The sequence below is a fragment of the Mycteria americana genome, chromosome 12, assembly GCF_035582795.1.
Source record: "Mycteria americana isolate JAX WOST 10 ecotype Jacksonville Zoo and Gardens chromosome 12, USCA_MyAme_1.0, whole genome shotgun sequence".
In the NCBI taxonomy this organism is placed as follows: Eukaryota; Metazoa; Chordata; class Aves; order Ciconiiformes; family Ciconiidae; genus Mycteria; species Mycteria americana.
Window position 1 is genome coordinate 917,410 of NC_134376.1, and position 17,295 is coordinate 934,704.

The following is a 17,295-nucleotide window of genomic DNA, read 5'->3' on the forward strand; positions in this document are numbered from 1 at the left end:
AGCAGCTCTGCACAGAGGCTGTATAGACATAGCTGCTGTAAATGACGGACTCCTGATTTCTAGACCCTTTTAAAGTAATTAGTCTCAAAGTTCCTTACAGGGCATGCAAGGAAGAGACTTCACTCCAGTCACTGAATTTGGCTTTTAATAAACTTCGCTGCAAAATTAATAATTCACCAACAGTAGCTCCAACATGGAAGACCTGGAAGGATTTTCTCTTTGAAGAGAAGGGAAGTGATGGGAAAGAGACGGCGACAGTCTGCACTGCAGGTGTACAGATCTCTCTTACCCAGAAGGGAAAAACTCCAGACAATACATCTCACGTTCAGCATTAACCTGCACCTTACATTGGCTTCATGTTTATACCAGACTTAAGGCTTCTCCTTTGCAAAGGAAGCCTTGGCAAATATCGGGGAGAAAGCCCAGCAATTAAAATTCTTACAGCAGCACAGATACAAGCCATCGAGAAGCACTGGAAATTAGGTTGTTTTCTTGTATTACTGCTGAAATTAGAAAGCTCCCTTCCCAGGAAGTATGGGAAACCCATGGGAAAACCCTGAAGGGACAGTTAAAGATTCAGCTGAGAATTCCCAAGTGCCAGATAACAGGAACTCTGCAAGACATCTGGGATCCGTAACTCCCCAGCAGCCTCCAGGCACCCCCAGATTGCCACAGGCTTTCGCCTCTGAACAGCCAGGGTACGCCTCACAGCCCTGAGTCGTCCCGAGTCTTTACTCCATTGAGCACCAACTTGCTTTCAGGATGCACCAGGGCAGGTGAAGAGGTGGCATATACTGTAGATTTTCACAGAATATACCAAATTAGAAGTAGTGAAAACTCTCTCTCTCCTCTGGAGCAAGATCTTAGTTCAGATTTCATTCAGCAGGAATTCAGAAACAGCTCTTAACACCATGACACCAGTCTCAACTGTAATGGGAGCTAGCATCAGGGTAGAATTATACTGGGGTCACCAATACATGCAATAATGCCTCAAAATTTACAAGATATCATACCTGTACTGGGCTTGAAAGAGTTCCTGCACAAAAGTACTACTGATTGGAAAGGCTGGTCCCTCAAGCAGCACGTCATCCTCCAGCGGTGGCTAAAATAGAAGAATAAACCCTAGAAGCACATCCAAGCGTGGAGGTGCCCCACATTAGATGGCTCCATTACTCCTTGTCAAACTTGCGCCCTCCTTGCCCAAAACCACCAGAAAAACGTCATAAGATTTTTAAATAACAAGTGCGCTCTGCTCAGGGTGGTTAGCAGGAATGTGAGGTAGCCAGGGCAGCCCAAGGAAAGGCAGGGATCTCACACCAGGTGATGTCTGGCAGTCCCTCCCCGGTACTGCTTCCCGGCTCCCGCAGAGCGGTACGTGACCATTCACAAATGCTTGTATTGGGGAGCACTTGCCAGGGATTAGTGACATGGCTAGTTACATTCACATGGCCAGAAACAAACAGTATTTTAACCCAGACTTTTGTTCCATACAAACTATCAGAGTTGAGAAGCCAACACGTAAATGTAATTTAAAAAGAAAGACGGTATGCAAAATTACAGCTACTCTCCCACGTTGGCTCCCAGCAAAATCCCTTACCTTGAGTGGAGGCATGCCACTGTAATTCACTGCATTGTTCAGATCTTCATGGACTCTGTCTAGAAGCCAAAGCAGGAACTCCTGCGCATCGTGCTGGGCATTCCCACGGTACTGCATAGCGTTCTTGGACACAATGTTCTGCAGAGAGACAGAGATGGCATACAGCAAAAGCACAAGAATCAAGCTCTTCCCTTTACCGAGCCCTGACAATCAGACAGGCACAGTTAACAGCGCACTCAAAACGAGGGACTGCCGACAGCTCTGGACGGGGCACTGCCTTCCCGTACCACCTGGGGACAGGCCAGGACGTACCATCGCGCGTGGGACCCTCCGCACAACGCGAGCTAAAGCAGCAGCTGATGCCTTGCTGGGCAGAGAAACCGCCACCTGCTCTCAGAACAGACCAGAGGGGTCACGGCAGTGGTTAGAGAGGAACTGCATCATTGTTTAAACAGAAATGTTTATAGCAAACGTGGGACTCAAGCAGATGAGATGAGCACCAAAACAATCAACCTACTCTACTTTCACTTAGGTCAAGAGCAAGGCAAGCTCACTTCAATCCACTGACAACGACAGGCAGTATTTCCCATGCTAACACAGAGTGAAGGATATTTTTAATCATATGTATCCATGTACCACAGGGTCTGAAACTGTTCATTTCCTAAACTATATTTGTTTAAGCTGAAGCAAAACAAGTATCTGTCTCCTAATGTCCACTCACCCTGTCTAGCTCATTCCTGCTTTGGTGAGGTAACAGATTTCCCAAAACCTAGATGCAGATGCTCTGTGCCAATACAGGTATCCAATTCCAGGAATCAGGCAAAGCATCAGAACTGCAGATGCTTCTACAAACTGATCATCCCAATAATACGCAGGTCGAGCATACTTACTTTGCCTCAGACACTCTCTTAAGCACATAAGCACTACAGTCACCATGTAATTTTCTCCACTAGGTATCAAGTATCCACGATGCACAACTTGCTCATCCTAAATACCATCTTCTATTGCCACTACCCGAAAAAAACAACTTGCTTGGGACAGACCACTGAGCAGGAGGAAAAGCGCAGTTTGCACTGGCATTGCACGCAGTTATGAACGACTGTCCCAGCCAGCCAGATGCAGCTTTCCCTCCAGCTGGAGCAAGCACAAGGAACCGAAGCGTCACACAACGACTGACGCCAGAGCAGTGGGGTACCTGACGGGTGCTGCTGGACCGGCAAACTCCAAACAAGGGAGGACTCGGACAGCCGCAGGTGCGATGCGCACAACTGGCACTACTTTGGATACGCGCTAAGAGCCTGGGGGATGCATCTAATTTGCTCTTGAATTTCCAGAAAAGCCGTCTCAGAAGGACACCAGCACACCCAAGGGATTTTCTCAAACCTGTTTTTCTTCCGGACACAAACAGGAAGGGCTTGAAGCTCAGAGCAACCGAAATCTGCACTTGGCAGATTTATCCTTTCCCTGCAGCTCTGGGAACACTTTTCATAACACTGAAGTTTGCACTGAGCCCTCCAGCCGGGCCGCGTGCACCCCTTCCTCAGGACGTCTCCTCCTCCTCCTCTAAAAGTCAACGGGAGCCCACAGCAGGGTTTGGCAGGGCATCTTCCTCACCAACAACCAACATCAGGAAACGCTTTCTCTGCTCCACCTCTCTGATCTCACTTTTACCTCCACAACAACACCCGAATGGCCAGCCAGCACTCATCGCTGTGCACCGGGGGACATGGCACAGGCTCTGGAGGACAGGAGCCAGGCACCAGCATCTGCATTTAGCAGAATACTTTCTGGAGTAATGTGCCATGGGGGGCTGACCCCAGCAGCCGAGCCTGGGCTCCTTCCCGAGCAGCAGACGCCACCACTGCCGTAGAAAAGCCAGCATGTTCTGCTTCTTCAAGGAGGCACCGGGCTGCAGCCAGGACAGCCAGCCTGCTCCTCCCGCTGCTCATGAAACAGGCAGGACATTCATCTAATGCATGGTCACAGGTCAGCCACCCCCACGCTCCCACTCCACCAATTTTAACCACAAAGTCAATACCAGGCTCTTCTTTGTAAGAAATAGGCTCACGGCAAAGCTCACATCAGTCGTGCAGCTATTCCCCAACCTTCCCATGCTGCATACTACCAGGAAAAGCAATCCTGTTGGGGATGTGCTGCACCTATGTCCTTCAGTACACCTGCGGAGAGACAGAAGGTGCTTACATGGGACTTGAACTTGTTTGAGCAGGGTCCCCAAAAAGGGGCAGTGGCACCTGCAGAGACCAGGCTGTACCTGCAGGGCAAGAACCACGCGGGAAGGCTGCAGCCGACCAGGCACCCCGGGGAGTGCCGAGAGGGGCCAGGCAGGCTGCACAGGCTGACGGTACCAGAGCTCCTCCATTTCCCTAATCAGACTTTGCAACAGATTTGAGAAATGAGGTTGGGCTGCTCGCTTTATCCCTCTAGAAAATGGGGTCACCAGAAGGGGGGGGGGTGATGAAAAAGACAGGGAAGGACTGATAAACATATACTCTCTAACCTCTATAATCTGTCCACCTGCTTCAAGGCAGCAAAATAAGGGAAAACAGAAATAATCTGCTCTCATTACATATGTGTAAGCTCTTCTGACAACAGATTTACTGCCCTCGCCTGCACAGGGACCAGCACCCTCCCACATAAAAATATATAAACACAGTTTTAAACAAGTAGCGGTCCAGAGCAAATGCTCACCTCTGCACCACCACACAGATGGGAGCCCAGCACACCTCTGCTTGGTGCTCACCATAACGCAAGCTTGGGATGCTGCTGCAAGCCAATTTATTGGGGAGAAAAATCTGAAGTAGTCTGTAGGGACTCAGAGATTAAAGGGGACCAAACAGCCTTCTCCGCTCCTAGTTCCCATTAAGCAAAACAAGATCCACTGGCAGGAAAAAAGTGACAAAACATGATCCAAAAAATGATCTTAAGCCTCATCAGGTATCAGCCTAATACCTCTTACCCTCCTTCAGCAGAAAGCCTAGTGAATTATTCATGTTGCACCAATTTACAAGATTTAATGCTAACCCCTGAAAATACAGTGAACAGACCTGCAGATTCTGGTCTGATACCTAGAGACTCGACATACACCCAGCAGATACCAGGACAAGACAGCAACGACCTAGAGAAGCTTAGTTTAGCCGTGCTAGAAACCCACCACCCCAAGTCACCCCTACAGACACAACCTTGTCGTTCCACCAGCTGACATCGACCAGCCTAGACCGCAGACGCTCTCATAACCAGAGCTCTCCTTCGCATGCTTCAGCTGAATACCGCGGCACAGGGTCCCACTCCCACCAACTTTATTACAATTCCCAGCCTTATACTTGTCCCGTTAGATTTACGGAACACTAGTTTCTCAATCAGAGCACCATGCCTTCTCTTATTTTTAAGAAAGCTCCAGACCGACTCATCTTAGGGCGCTCATAACAGCTCCTCGCTGTGGGATACCAGCGGGGCCCAGCGGCAGACCTCGAGGAGCAGTGCTCCCCAGACCCAGGCCCTGCCTCGAGCAGGGACGTCGGAGCTGGTCACCCTTCCAGCCCCACGACACCACTACTTGAGTCCATGGTCAAACTAACAGTCAGCTGTTGCTGACAGGATGTAGTGGGTCATCTAGAATTAGGAAAAATTAATATTCCAAAATATCCAAAACATCCGTAGCAAGGAGAGAAGGCTGATATTCACAGCAGCTGTGTTTAGCTGAATGCACCCAGACAATGGTGTAGGGAAGAATTTAAGACATACATGTGGAGACTTCCTTTGCAAACATTATCTTTGTTCAAAAAAATTGCACTGAAAATTAAATTTAGCTCTTAAATTACTGGGTCAAGTTCCAAACTGAAAATCAATCACTGAAGTGCGAAGCACAGATTTTAGTCCAGTCTTAAGTGGTTATCTCACTACATCTTTTCTCTAGAACTGCTATCCATGCCTCCACGGTAACACACGTGCCTTTTAACGGCCTTATTCATCCTTCCCATTCCCTCCTGCACCCAGCTCAATGTCCAGTACCACCGCCGAGGGAGGAGGGCTCCAAAGGCAGAGCAGGTTGCAGCAAGACCAAGCTCATTCTTCTCAGCAGCAAGTTGACTGAAGAGAGCCAAGAGAAAGGGAGGTGCTGAAACATACCCCCCCGCTGTCCCCAGCAGCCTACGGTCCTCTCTGCACTAAGATATAAAAAGGTAGGCTATCATCAGGCCAGCATTAACGCCTTTCAGGCAGCATGCTAAGAGCCGGCTGCCTTATCCGGTCCCGTTTGTTTCAGTGAAGTTAGCCAGCAGGTGCTACCACTGCACTTTAAGTCCTAGTCTAGACAGAGTTGAAGATAAAAGGGTCTTTAGTATTGCTCGGAGGAAGCGAATCTGGTATTCCAAGTCAAAAAGAGGGCGTGGGGGGCTTCTGTATGGAAACAGACATAAGTAAGGACTTCAGGAATCCAGGCTAGTATTTCTTATCGCCCCTCTCAGTGTCACCAGCACATCACTCCAGTCCAGACCCTCACTGGCTTTTCCTGACGCGCATTCCTGGTGATGTGTCGTCCTACAGCGAGCCACGCAAGCCCTTAACACCCCACAGCAGAGCGAACCCCAGGTATTCGCAACAACCGCATGCCTTGGGCTGTATCTGTGTCATTCCTCGTCTCAGAACCATCTCCATGATAACTGTTCTGATTTCCTTGACACTCTCACAGCCTGAGTGGACCAAGGATAAAGAGCTGCCTGTGGAGACAGATCACAAGATGTTGAAGTGATTCAGGAAGCACTACAAAATATCAGATGCAATTCCCTCACAAGAGGCTCTGCTACAAAAACACTCCAGCAATAGCAGCGTGTTCCCAGCATTACTCATGCTTCCTGCCATCGCTGCTACAGTGGGTTTGTTATTACTTAAACCTCTGCATCCGCTGCTCTGTGACATGTTATGTGCCTTCCCCCTATAACACTCCGAGATGTTGGGTCAGCAAAGCAAGCCGAGGCAGGCAAGGTGTAAAGGAGGAGCAATAGACACGCAGTGCAGAACAGTCAGTACGAAGGAACACAATTAAATCCAAGTGAGAGATAAAGGCGCTGACTCAAATAAACAATTTAACAATTTGACAGAAATACCAGGAACTCCTAAAGCGCAGTCTCCACTCAGCTAGATGGCTCAGCAGTCAAATACAGCCCCACACACATCCCTGTCTCCAACGCCAGCCCCCTCGCTTGGGCCGAGGGCAGCGGGCTGTATGAACAAGTGGTGGGGACCCTACAGCCCTGCGCAATAGCCGGCGGACTGCAACCTCCTGGCAAGCCAGACCGGCAATTCCTGAACAGCTCCAATAACGTTTGACGGGCAAGGCGACAAAGCAAGCAAGTATCTCATCGTTAAGCATCGTCCACCCTGAACCTCTTTGTGTTTATTTTCTGAGACTCCCCTTCCAGCTCATCGGCTGCAAAACTGCCACCCGGCTGCAGCGGGCCCCTGCCCTTGCTCCGGAGCGTGCTCTGGCCCCCTCTCAGCGCAGGGCGAAGGAAGTTCATCTTGGTCTGTAGCAGCGCAATCCGGGCGACACCCGCCCAGCTCAGGCAGAAACCCCGGTTTAGATGAAGCCACGACTGCAGCACCCCCTCACCAAGATACCTGCTCAGCCCCCCAGGCTGCAGAAAGATTACTTTGCACAAGGACAGGTGTAAGTCAAAACACAACCTCAGACTTTCTCTCCTCTTGCGCTCATCAAGTAAGAGAAGACAACACCTCGTTTTGCTGGTCCTGCTTATGCTGAACCCCCTGCAGTAAAGCAACAGCAATTGCAGCCAGCTGCAGATACAGAGTTAAGCAGCTATTGGTTTCAAAAACACATAAAAACACATTAAAAACACCACATTTACCAACCCTCCATAGCCTTTAATCCTCTGCCCCTAATCTGAATCTGTTGTAAGTCCAGGCGGCACATCTGAACAGACTCCGTCCATCACCAGAGGGTATTAAGAACAGGTCAGGAATGATTTTGGTGCAGCTGTTTCAGATGTGGGACACCAGGAGCGGTCGCCGAAGCTCCCTCCCCAACACCTTTCCACGACTGTACAGCCATGCGCCTCCAGCCCCTCTCCTCAGCTCAGCCCCTTAGAGTTTGGCAGAAGGAATGATACCTCCCTTCCCCCAGATGTGCAAGCACCGGCACGCAGGCACCCTGAATGGAAGTGGCACCATCAGAGGAGATACGAGGGGGAAAATCATAATTTCACATCGATCGCATACACTTATCTAGCCCCCTAATGCAAGCACCCTATAACCAAACAAGTCCCTGTCCATCTATAAAGCAGATTTATGGCAAAGACACATTATCATTTTTATCAGCCCACTGAAAGTTTAATAATCATTCATCTATTGCTCTAAATAGATGCAATAAATAAAGCCAAACATAGCTGAACTACTGGCCTCTCCTTTGGTGCTGTTATTGTTCCAGATCACAAAGACAACTAAAGGAAAAATGTCAGTCTGCTATTTTCCAGAGTGCCCCTGGTAGGAAGCAGCTGTGGAAAGGTTTCTGTACATGAACGGATGAAGCCAGCTCATTAGAGACCTGACACAATAGCACATGTGAGCAGGAAAGAAAGGCTATTCTTCATCTTTCACTGAACATCAAAGTTATGCTCAACCAGATTTTTATTTTTTCTTTTTTAAACCCACAGACATAGTTCTGTGTTTGGGCAACTTCTACAGCAGACACCTCACGAAGAGCGTTTATCTAAATTATTCCCTCCGCTCACACACAGAAACAGCAATTTCCCCTCTCTGAAGCGAGATGTTCTTTTCTGGGAAAAGCACTACCTGGGAAACAGTGCAGTTCAGACCTTCTGTTCATCCCCAGGCCCCGGGGACGGAGCCAAGGCCAGCAGTGACCCTTCGCCCAGGTGAAAGCGCCAGCAGGGAGGCTGCCAGCGGGGACCATTACGCTCTTTCCTGGCCAAGGCCCTGCCGCTGGCTGCTGCCAACAGACCCGCACGGCTTCCAGCACTCAGGACACGTCGGCTCAGCTGCTGCAGGCTGCGCACAGCAGAAAAAAAAAAACAAAAAGAAAACTAGGGAGACTCAGAGCAACGAGCCTCCCCCCTCCACCGAGGCTCACAGCGATGCCGGCTGCCTCCCCGCAGCAGCACGCAAAGCGCTGGCACAGCGGCACGCCCAGCAGCCCGCCCTTACTGGCAGGGGCCAGGGATTTGGCGGCAGAAAGCCTCTGCAACATCGCCCTGCATGCGTAGGGCCCAGCGCTGCTGCGGAGGGACAGCTGGGCTCGCCGTCCCCCAGCTCAGCACCAGCCCAGGGCTTGCCCGCCTGCCTCCCGTCCAGCACCGAGGACGAGGCGCTGGCCCAGCCCGGGACAGACGAGATCTCCGCTGGTTGAGTTTTACCACAGCTCTCCAAAAGGCAGAAAAAGGGAATTTTGAAGACAGCAGGCCTGTCAAAGCAGCCAGGGCAGGTCAAAACGCTCCTCCTTTGCCCCGCAGGGCAGCTGGGAGGTGCTGGGGCTCTGGAGGCAGCACCCCGCGGGAGAGCACGGTGGCTCCACGGGCCGGCAGCCATCCCCGGGGCCGGCGCAGAATGGCTCTCCATGCAGCCAGGCCCTTGCCTGCTGCAGCAGGGGAAATAAGCACAGCCATTTATTATTCCACTTCAAAAAGTAAAACCAAGAGGAGCACGGCAGAGTGCAGCATGCCAGGACCAGAGCGGGTTCTCCACCGCATTTAACAAGCCCAGACAAGAAGCACCACCCCACCAGCCCCTGCCTGACATCCATCCTGCGCTATAGCAGCTACTCTGACCCTTCCAGGCTGAAGCCTTAGTTAATCCTGATTAAGCACCTTTCTTCAACACGTAAGGAGAGAGTGAAGTTTGTCAAGATGACACCTTCCAGGGTTGCTGTGCGCACACAGTGCTCCCTCCTCCCCGTGAGCGCCGGCAGGCAGAGCCGCTGGCAGCTCCCCAGCACGGCGGAGCACGGCAGGAGCGGGCAGAGGGCTCGCAGCCAGGGCCAGCACCCCTCAGCCACCTCTCCCACGCAGGAAAGGCACCTGAACGCAAAAGGTGGGTTGTTGGGTGCTGTGTTCCCAAACAGACACGCTGCTTCCCAGGCTCTTCGCAGGAGCGCAGTCACGCCTGCTGGAAGGCACTGCCTGGAGTCGGTGCCGACTGCCGGGAGAATTCGTCCTTATAAACAGCAGAAATATGATTTTGTTCTACAAAAAGATTTTGTTTTCTTGCTACGCTGGCAGAGCGATTGGTGGGATTCAAAAGAGCGAGGGATGAAGGAGCGGGGGAATGCTACAGGTGTGAAGCGGTTCAGTAAAGGAGAGGCAAGAAATGCTGGTGTAGAGGACAGACGCCAGGGCTGGGCTCAGGAGCCCAAGGAGCTCGTGCTCCAGCTGCACACCCGTGCTTCTCCTGCTCTCTCCAGGTTTTGCCTCAGGTCCCAAATTAGAGCATGGGCCCCTGAGACAGGGATCTGATCGCTACTGCTCACATGAGCTTCCCCATGCACTTCAAGGATGCTGCAAAATAAAATTAATTTCACTGACAATCATATGCAAAAGAGTTCATTAAAGCAGTGCTTTGCAGCAGTCGTGCATTCAGATGGAAGCATGAAATGGGTTGACTCGCAATCAAGCGTGGCCATTTATAAATGCCAGCGTGCAAAGCAGGGCACAGAGCAACGCACAGATCCAATTAAGCTGCCTAAGAACAAGCGTTCCCTCAACCCTTCCACAAGTTGCCAGACATGACATGGTTTTCATACTTGCACCATTTGTACTGCTGTGGAGGCAGTGTGGAAATAAGGACCTCAGAGCTCAGAAGACGGAGATGTGTTTTGGCAACCACATGCAGTCGCCCTTCCAGCCCCAGAGAGGGTCCATCCAGCCGTCAGCCCCCAGGGCCACCCCGCAGCAGGGCTGCAGAGCTGCCCTACATTGGGCTCTCTTTCCCTGCCTCCCCCTCATCCTTCCCTCCACTTGTCTCCTAGACCCGCATCACTTCTGCTTCCCCCCCCAGCAGAATTCCCTCAGCAAACCCGTGTCCAACACCCGGACTCTGCAGCTCGGCTCTCTGCTCCTCCCGCCTTCTGCTGCACTTGCTCAGATCAAAGTTTGAAGTATAACCCAGAAATCCCCAGAAAAGTCTTTGGATTTGACAGGTAAATCAGACTGCTGCTTTAAGGCAACCAGGATCTTGCTGCAGGAAACCCTTCTCAGGGGGTTTATGTGAGGGGGGAAAAAGTAAAGAAAAACATCCTTCAATTGTAAGGAAATAGACACAAAGAAAACAGTAAAACAAAACCAAAAAAAGCCCCCACACAATAATGGACTTGCATCTTATTGATCATTAACGTTAAAAAAGAAGTGTCTAACTTGGAAAGGCTGCCAAAGACCTTTGTGACCCCAGTGAAGACAGAAACGTGTTCCCATGATATCAAGAAGTGTCACAGTAACGATACACAAAATTTGTAACTTGCTTTTTGTTTCAGGTAAAGCATGTCAATTCCAAATCCCAGAGCAGCTCTAGGACAAGTCTCCCCATTGCAATGCCACCACTGGGAGCACTGGGACTGAACTGGAACAAGCACTTCAAGATCCCACATTACCTGGCCCTACTCGAAGCCCTTTCAGATGAACACAGGAACTGAAACACCAACAGCCAAGAGACGAGGGACCGGGAAGGAAGGGTGAAGGGTCTTGCATTTCTTCTTTCATGTCCCATTCTTCCATCTCTTTGTGTAAAGGGAGGACAGTCTGCTCTCCGCAGAAGTATTTTAGGAATAAGCAGTCGACACTGTCCAGAATAAAATAACTGATCGCTGCGCTAGCCAGAGAGCAAGATAATTAACCATGATCCAAGGGATCCCATTTCACATACAACTGGCCCCGTTAGCAAAGCACAAGGGCTCTAGCAAGGGGAAGAGCTCGTGGCCAACAGCTCCAAGCGCAGGACTGAGGGCTTCCAACGCCCAAACTGCACCAAGCAGCCCCGTGCTGAGAGCGGCTGTCATTTAATCCACAACAGGAGGTAAAGATACCGAGCATGTCAATCCTTTGCAGGAGTTCCTTCATAACCCAGAGGAGCTGAAGTGCCCAACACAGTTGACAACTGCTTGTCCCAAGCGCGATATTTACACCAAGTGCTTTTCCAAAACATGAGCACCTCGAAACTGTAGGAGTTACACACAGCTACTACGAAATCTTACACTAAACAGAGGTTTAAAAATAAAGAAAGAAAGATGGAAGCAGCACTATTAACCTGGCACAATAATCCCTGCTCTACTAACAGGGACTCACTCTGGGTTCAGATCTAATTCTGATAATGCAACTCTATCCAGTTCTTATGATTTTACTGTATTTGCTGTACACACTGCGGGTCATAAAAATAAGGCAGTCTTCATCTTGTAGGACAAAAAAAAAAAAGACATGAATGCAGTTCTAGTATACAAAGGGTCTTGTTAAACACTTGACATGCTTCAGTGTGCAAATGGTTTAGCTATGAAGAAAGCCTCAAAATGGAAAACAGCCTCATCATCCACAGGAGATCAGAACTCCAAGGAAGGCAAAGGTAGAGGATTTGCATAAGTACATACAAATTTTCAAGCCCAATTAGTTTAAATAAAAACCCCTCTCGCTTAGGACCCCTGTCATCACCTCTGGATTCCCTGTTACAAAGGGTGCTCTGTCCACACTATCTGACACTCCCAGGGACTCTGCAGGCAGAACAGGACAGCTCCCCAGAAAAAAACAAGCCCGGAGCACAGCTACTGCTTATACAATAGATGTTTGTCACCATTGTCACACCATCACAAAGGGGAAAGAGGAAGCACAAGCTGCAATATTGGCCCTTGTTATGAAAGCAGCAGCTCTGTTTAGGCAAGAAAATAAAAACCACTGAGCAATCGGAAGAAAACGATTGTTAAAACAAACTCCAGATGAGCACAGGACCAACAGGGAAGTCATCCAAAGCAGAGATAAAAAACCAACATCCATCACCTCCGCCACAGTGCTCCTGTATCGTCTCCCCAGGAAGGGCTCCCTCCTGCTCCCAGCCCCAGGGCTGCTACGCAAGGCACAAACTCCTCTGCTTCCAGGTCCCAGTCAATTCCTTCCCTGACCTTTTCCTACTGCTACAGCCTTCTAGACCTCCTGCTCCCCAGCCGCTTCCCACCGCTCCCCAGCTCTCCAGCTCTGGTGAAGACATGCCTCCCCACGTCCTCTGCCTCCTGCTAGCTCAGCCTCCCGTGCCCGCACTAAGCAAAGCACACACCCCTGGGCAGCGAACACCTCTGTAGCAGGAATAGCAGAGGATACGCACAGCTTTACACACAACTTCCACTGCGCTTCAGTCACAGAGAGCAAGCGCTCCCAAAGTCTTCCTTGGTGCCCTTTCCACGGCAGATCCTTGCCCCGAGGATAAGCCATTGCAAACACTTTAGAGAGCACTCCACACAGATCCACGCTGCAGCCCGGGAAGAAAAAAATTATTAAAAAAAAACAACCAACTTCTTGTGGCAGACAGAAATGTCAGGTTTAAAATGCAGAAACTGGCAGAGATCCTTGTGCTTCAAGTAGATCTGACCAGAGATGATGTGCTAGCTGCTGGCCGGGTGAACACTTCACCTCCCCTCACCGTGCATTAGCTCTCTCGCAAGGCTCTCTCTTGGCCCTGCAATTACGAGGCAAACCATTTTATACAAACCGCTTGTTTTAATTGCATTTTCCTTGTTTTCAGCAGCAGGACTACATGATTCATGAACCCATGGGATGGCTCATTTCTTGAAGATGAACCTAAAAAGGGAGAAAATACTACCAACAAAAACCAGCTAAAGGTAAAGAGCATCTCAAAACTCGCCCCTCAAAGGCCTCTGTTCACAAGGACTCAGAGAGACCCTCTCTTAGGAAATAATTTCCTCTGCCCCAAGAAAAGAGATAAGAAAAAGATATAAGAACGAGCAAGAGGATAAGTATTATCCCTTATCCTAAAATACGCTTAGTGCCTGCAGATAAGTATTTAGGAACCAAGAAGTGTCTCTGCCCAATTATGTTCAGTGCCAAAAGAGGGAAAAAAGGAAAAAAACCAACACACATGGATTTCTAAGCATGCTGGCTAAAGAGCTTTTTGACTACCAAACATTACTGTCAATAGCTATTACTGTTGGAGCAAAAGCGCAGACTGACTCTCCTGAAAACACTTTTCACCCTTACAAAAAAAAAAAAAATCACAGCAATGAAGATAGGGAATGTTCCACCCTCTACCCAAAATGAGCCTGGGGGGATGTTTTTCTTGTTTGGGGGAGAAGCAGCAGTTTCCAGAGTGAAAACGCCAATCTTCACCTTTCTCAAATCTAAGCCTGCTGTTTACATCTTTAAATTAACCATGCAAATCTGCTGCTGAAAAAAATTTTAATTAAGAACACTGAATTTAATAGCAGGTTCAGGCTACTTAACTGTCTTTAGAGGCATTAATTTGCTATTAAAAGTAATTGACCCCTGTAAGGAAACTGCCGAGTACTTGACATAAAGACAAAGTCGTTCGGACACAGGCTGTTGACATCGTGCAGCACTGAACAGGACCTGCTGGGACAAGATCCCCCACAGCAAGACGCTTTTTAAAGTCCTCCAGGGGACCTGGCAGGTGGAAGATTGATGGGCTCCTGCACATCAACAACGAGGAGAACAGTGTTCGCTTACCGTTAGTGACGCCTGCAAATAAGCAAAGAAAGTTCCACTATAAAAAAAACACAGCCTTAATTTAATCTACAGACCTGTTTCTCTTCCTCCTCCTGTCACTCTTATCTGAACACCTCTACTGCAGGCCTGCATAAACAGCATATCTTGGCCTAGAAAGTGGTCTGCTTTCCCCTTTGCTTTTATCAGTTACACTGGCAAAAGATAATTCTGCTTTTGCAACCTTTTATTCCTGTTATTAATCAGGAGAAATCCACAATTTCTTCTCCTGCCAGAACGCCGCTATAGCAGTGAAGGATTACGATAAAGGCAAGTGCCCCGTGGTGCTGCCACGACTGGACGCACCGAAACCCCAGCTGAGCAGATGGGCTTCCCCAGCGCTCCTCCACCCATAAACGCTTCTGAAAACACCGGAGTCACACCGGGTCCCTACCCAGCACCCTGCAGCCCCCTGCACCAGGCATCCTCGAGAGAGGGCAGGCACCTTCGCTCCAAAGGCAAATAGCCAGGCTCCCCAGAGAACACCCTCCACACGGCAGCCGTGAGATGCAGCCACCTGGAAACACCCCAGGGAAGCAAGGGGAGGAGGTGCTGGCCGTGCGTCAGTCCACGTGACCGAGGGTGCCGAAGACCGCTGACACCTCAGAGGAGCCTCTCGGACATCCCACCATCCAACAGACACCAAGGGAGAGCAGACGCTGGTACCCGCGGTCTCTACCTGCTGCCGCACCCCATCTGAACTGAAGGCAGAGAGACCGAGATCGTGTGAACGATATTCTTGATGTATTTTCACGCAGCTGTGCATTCCCTCCCCAACTCATTCTGCAAGAAAAATTTCCCTGAAGCAAAGGTCTTTAAGTTAACGGTGTGGAAGCTACCACCTACCCTCTCATTCTTTCACACGGCCAAACAGTTTTACATGGCAGGGAATCACCGTTACAATAAAACTTCACAATATTCTTACTGTTTTGAGAAGCAAGGTAGGCCTGGACCGCTTTTAAAACAGTTGTGTCTTATTGCATCCAAAAGCATTGCAGGGAGGTTTTAAACCATAGATGCAAAGACCATGCCCTCTGCTACAACAATTCCTGGGGTGAGCGCACCGCCCGCAGCGGGGCAGGGCAGGAGATGGTTGCTGTTGGATGAAAGCGCAGTGCGAGAGCTCCTGCAGGGAGAACGCCACGGTACTAAACACGAGTTAGTTACAACCTCATACTCCTGCAACTCGTTCCCCAAATCGGCCCAAAGTCCCAAGTGCTCGGGGAGAGCGGGAAGCACGCTTCTCAACAGCCTCTTCCTCCTCCCGTGCACGCTCACAGCTACCGGCTCCAGTGTCGCAACAACAATTAGTCGTAACTTCTCTAAATGCAGCACGATGGAGGTATGAAGCAGCAAAATGGACACTTTCACCAGTAAAAAGCAGCAGAGCCGTCAGCTGGCTTTCAACACCGTCAGTAACAAATGGAGCAGCAGTGCCCCGACTGCAGGCGCTCACCCCGGGGACAACCGCAGAGTCGAGGGGCGGCCGCCATGGCCGACGGCACGGGCACACAACGGCGTCACTCGGCCAGACTGCGCGCAGGCTGGGGGTCTGCTTCTCCTGAAGGGTGCCAGGAAGCCGGAGCAGCTCTCCAGAGCCACCGGCACACAGCTGGCAAGGCCAGAGGGCTTTTCACACCGTGTGAGCGCTTGGACCAGCGACGACGCCCCGCCATGCCCCGACGACCGGAGCAGCCAGGCAGCCCGCGGCACCCGCATGGCGCGGGGGAACGCACGTTTTCCGGTGTCACCACCGGCGCAGGCCGGGCAGGCCTCTCCTGCCGGCCTCCGGAGCGACGCACGGAGCCCAGCCCCGAGCACGGCGGCCAGGCAAGGGGCACCAACGGGCCGTGCCGTCCCCGCGCCGAGGAGGAAAGGCACTCGAGGGCCAGCGGCGGGCTGCTCCCGGGCGGACGAGGCCTGGCTGGCGCGGCTGCCTCACGCTCGGCCTTCCCGCCTCGAAGAGACGAGGCAGCCATCCCCGCCGGGCCCGGCCGCCCCGCTCACCTTGAAGTCGCGGCTGTGCTGCGGGGTGTACTCCAGCGTCCAGAGCGCCCGCACCAGCTGCGCCAGCTGCTCGGTGACCTCGCCGGGCGCGGGCGGCGGGCCGGCGGCGGCGGGGCCGGGGGCGGCGGGGGGCGGCCCGCCGCGGAACTGCTCCAGCGCCAGGAACTCGGCGAAGAGCTCGGTGTTGCTGAGGCACTGCAGGATGGCGTTCATGAAGCAGGTGTTGCCGTGGTTGCGCAGCCCCGCCACGCCGGGCACGGCCTCGGGGCCGCCGGCGGGCCGCGGCGGGGGCTCGGGGCTGCGCGGCGGGCCCGGCGGGAAGCAGCTGCCCAGGCCGCCGGCCGCCTGCGGCGGGGGCAGGCGCGGGGCGTGCGGGCCGCGGGCCTCGGGCTCGCTGCTGTAGTGCGAGAGGGTGGAGAGGGTCTTCAGCACGCGGCTCATGAACCCGCCGAGCGACCGCCCGGACGGGGCCGGGGCCGCGGGGGCGGCGGGGGCCGGGGCCGAGCCCGCGCCGCCGCCCGCCGCCCGCCCGCGGAAGAGCCGCTTGCTGAAGGAGCGCTTCTCCTTGGCGCTGCCGGCCGGCCCGGGGCCGCTCACCCGCGACATGGCTGCGCGGCGCAGCGCGCATCGCCGCCCGGCCGCTCAGCCCGCCGGCCGCCGCATCCCGCCGCCCGCCGGGCCGCAGCCGCCGCGGCTCGCCGCCTCACGGCGCCGCCATGCAGCGGGCGGGGCGGGGCGCGCCGTCACGTGACCGCGCCGCCACCTTAGCGGCGGGCAGGCGCCGCCGCAGCGCCGCCATCTTTGCTGCGGGCAGGGCGGCGGGGCGGGAGGGGGCGGCCGGGGCCCCGCCCCGCCGCTGTCGCGGCCCCGCCCCGTCCCCGCGGGGACAAGCGGCGCGTGGGAGCGGGCTGGCACCGCGCCATGCCACCCGCG

The 17,295-nt window shown here is 52.4% G+C and overlaps 1 protein-coding gene across 4 annotated transcripts in view; it reads right to left on the bottom strand.

Moving 5' to 3' along the window:
• Nucleotides 1-17,080, bottom strand: part of USP31 (ubiquitin specific peptidase 31) — a 58,803-nt gene extending 41,723 nt beyond the window's left edge. For all 4 annotated transcript variants that reach the window (XR_012777541.1, XR_012777540.1, XR_012777539.1 and 1 more), the window contains exons 1-3: nt 16,363-17,080; nt 1,598-1,735; nt 1,014-1,102 (exon numbers count right to left, since the gene is read on the bottom strand). Coding sequence is in view for 1 of the 4 variants with exons in the window: in XM_075514654.1 (XP_075370769.1) it covers nt 1,014-1,102; nt 1,598-1,735; nt 16,363-16,968 (833 nt within the window). In the remaining 3 variants the exon portion in view is untranslated. The remainder of the gene's footprint in view (nt 1-1,013; nt 1,103-1,597; nt 1,736-16,362) is intronic.
• Between the last annotated feature and the right edge of the window lie 215 nt (nt 17,081-17,295).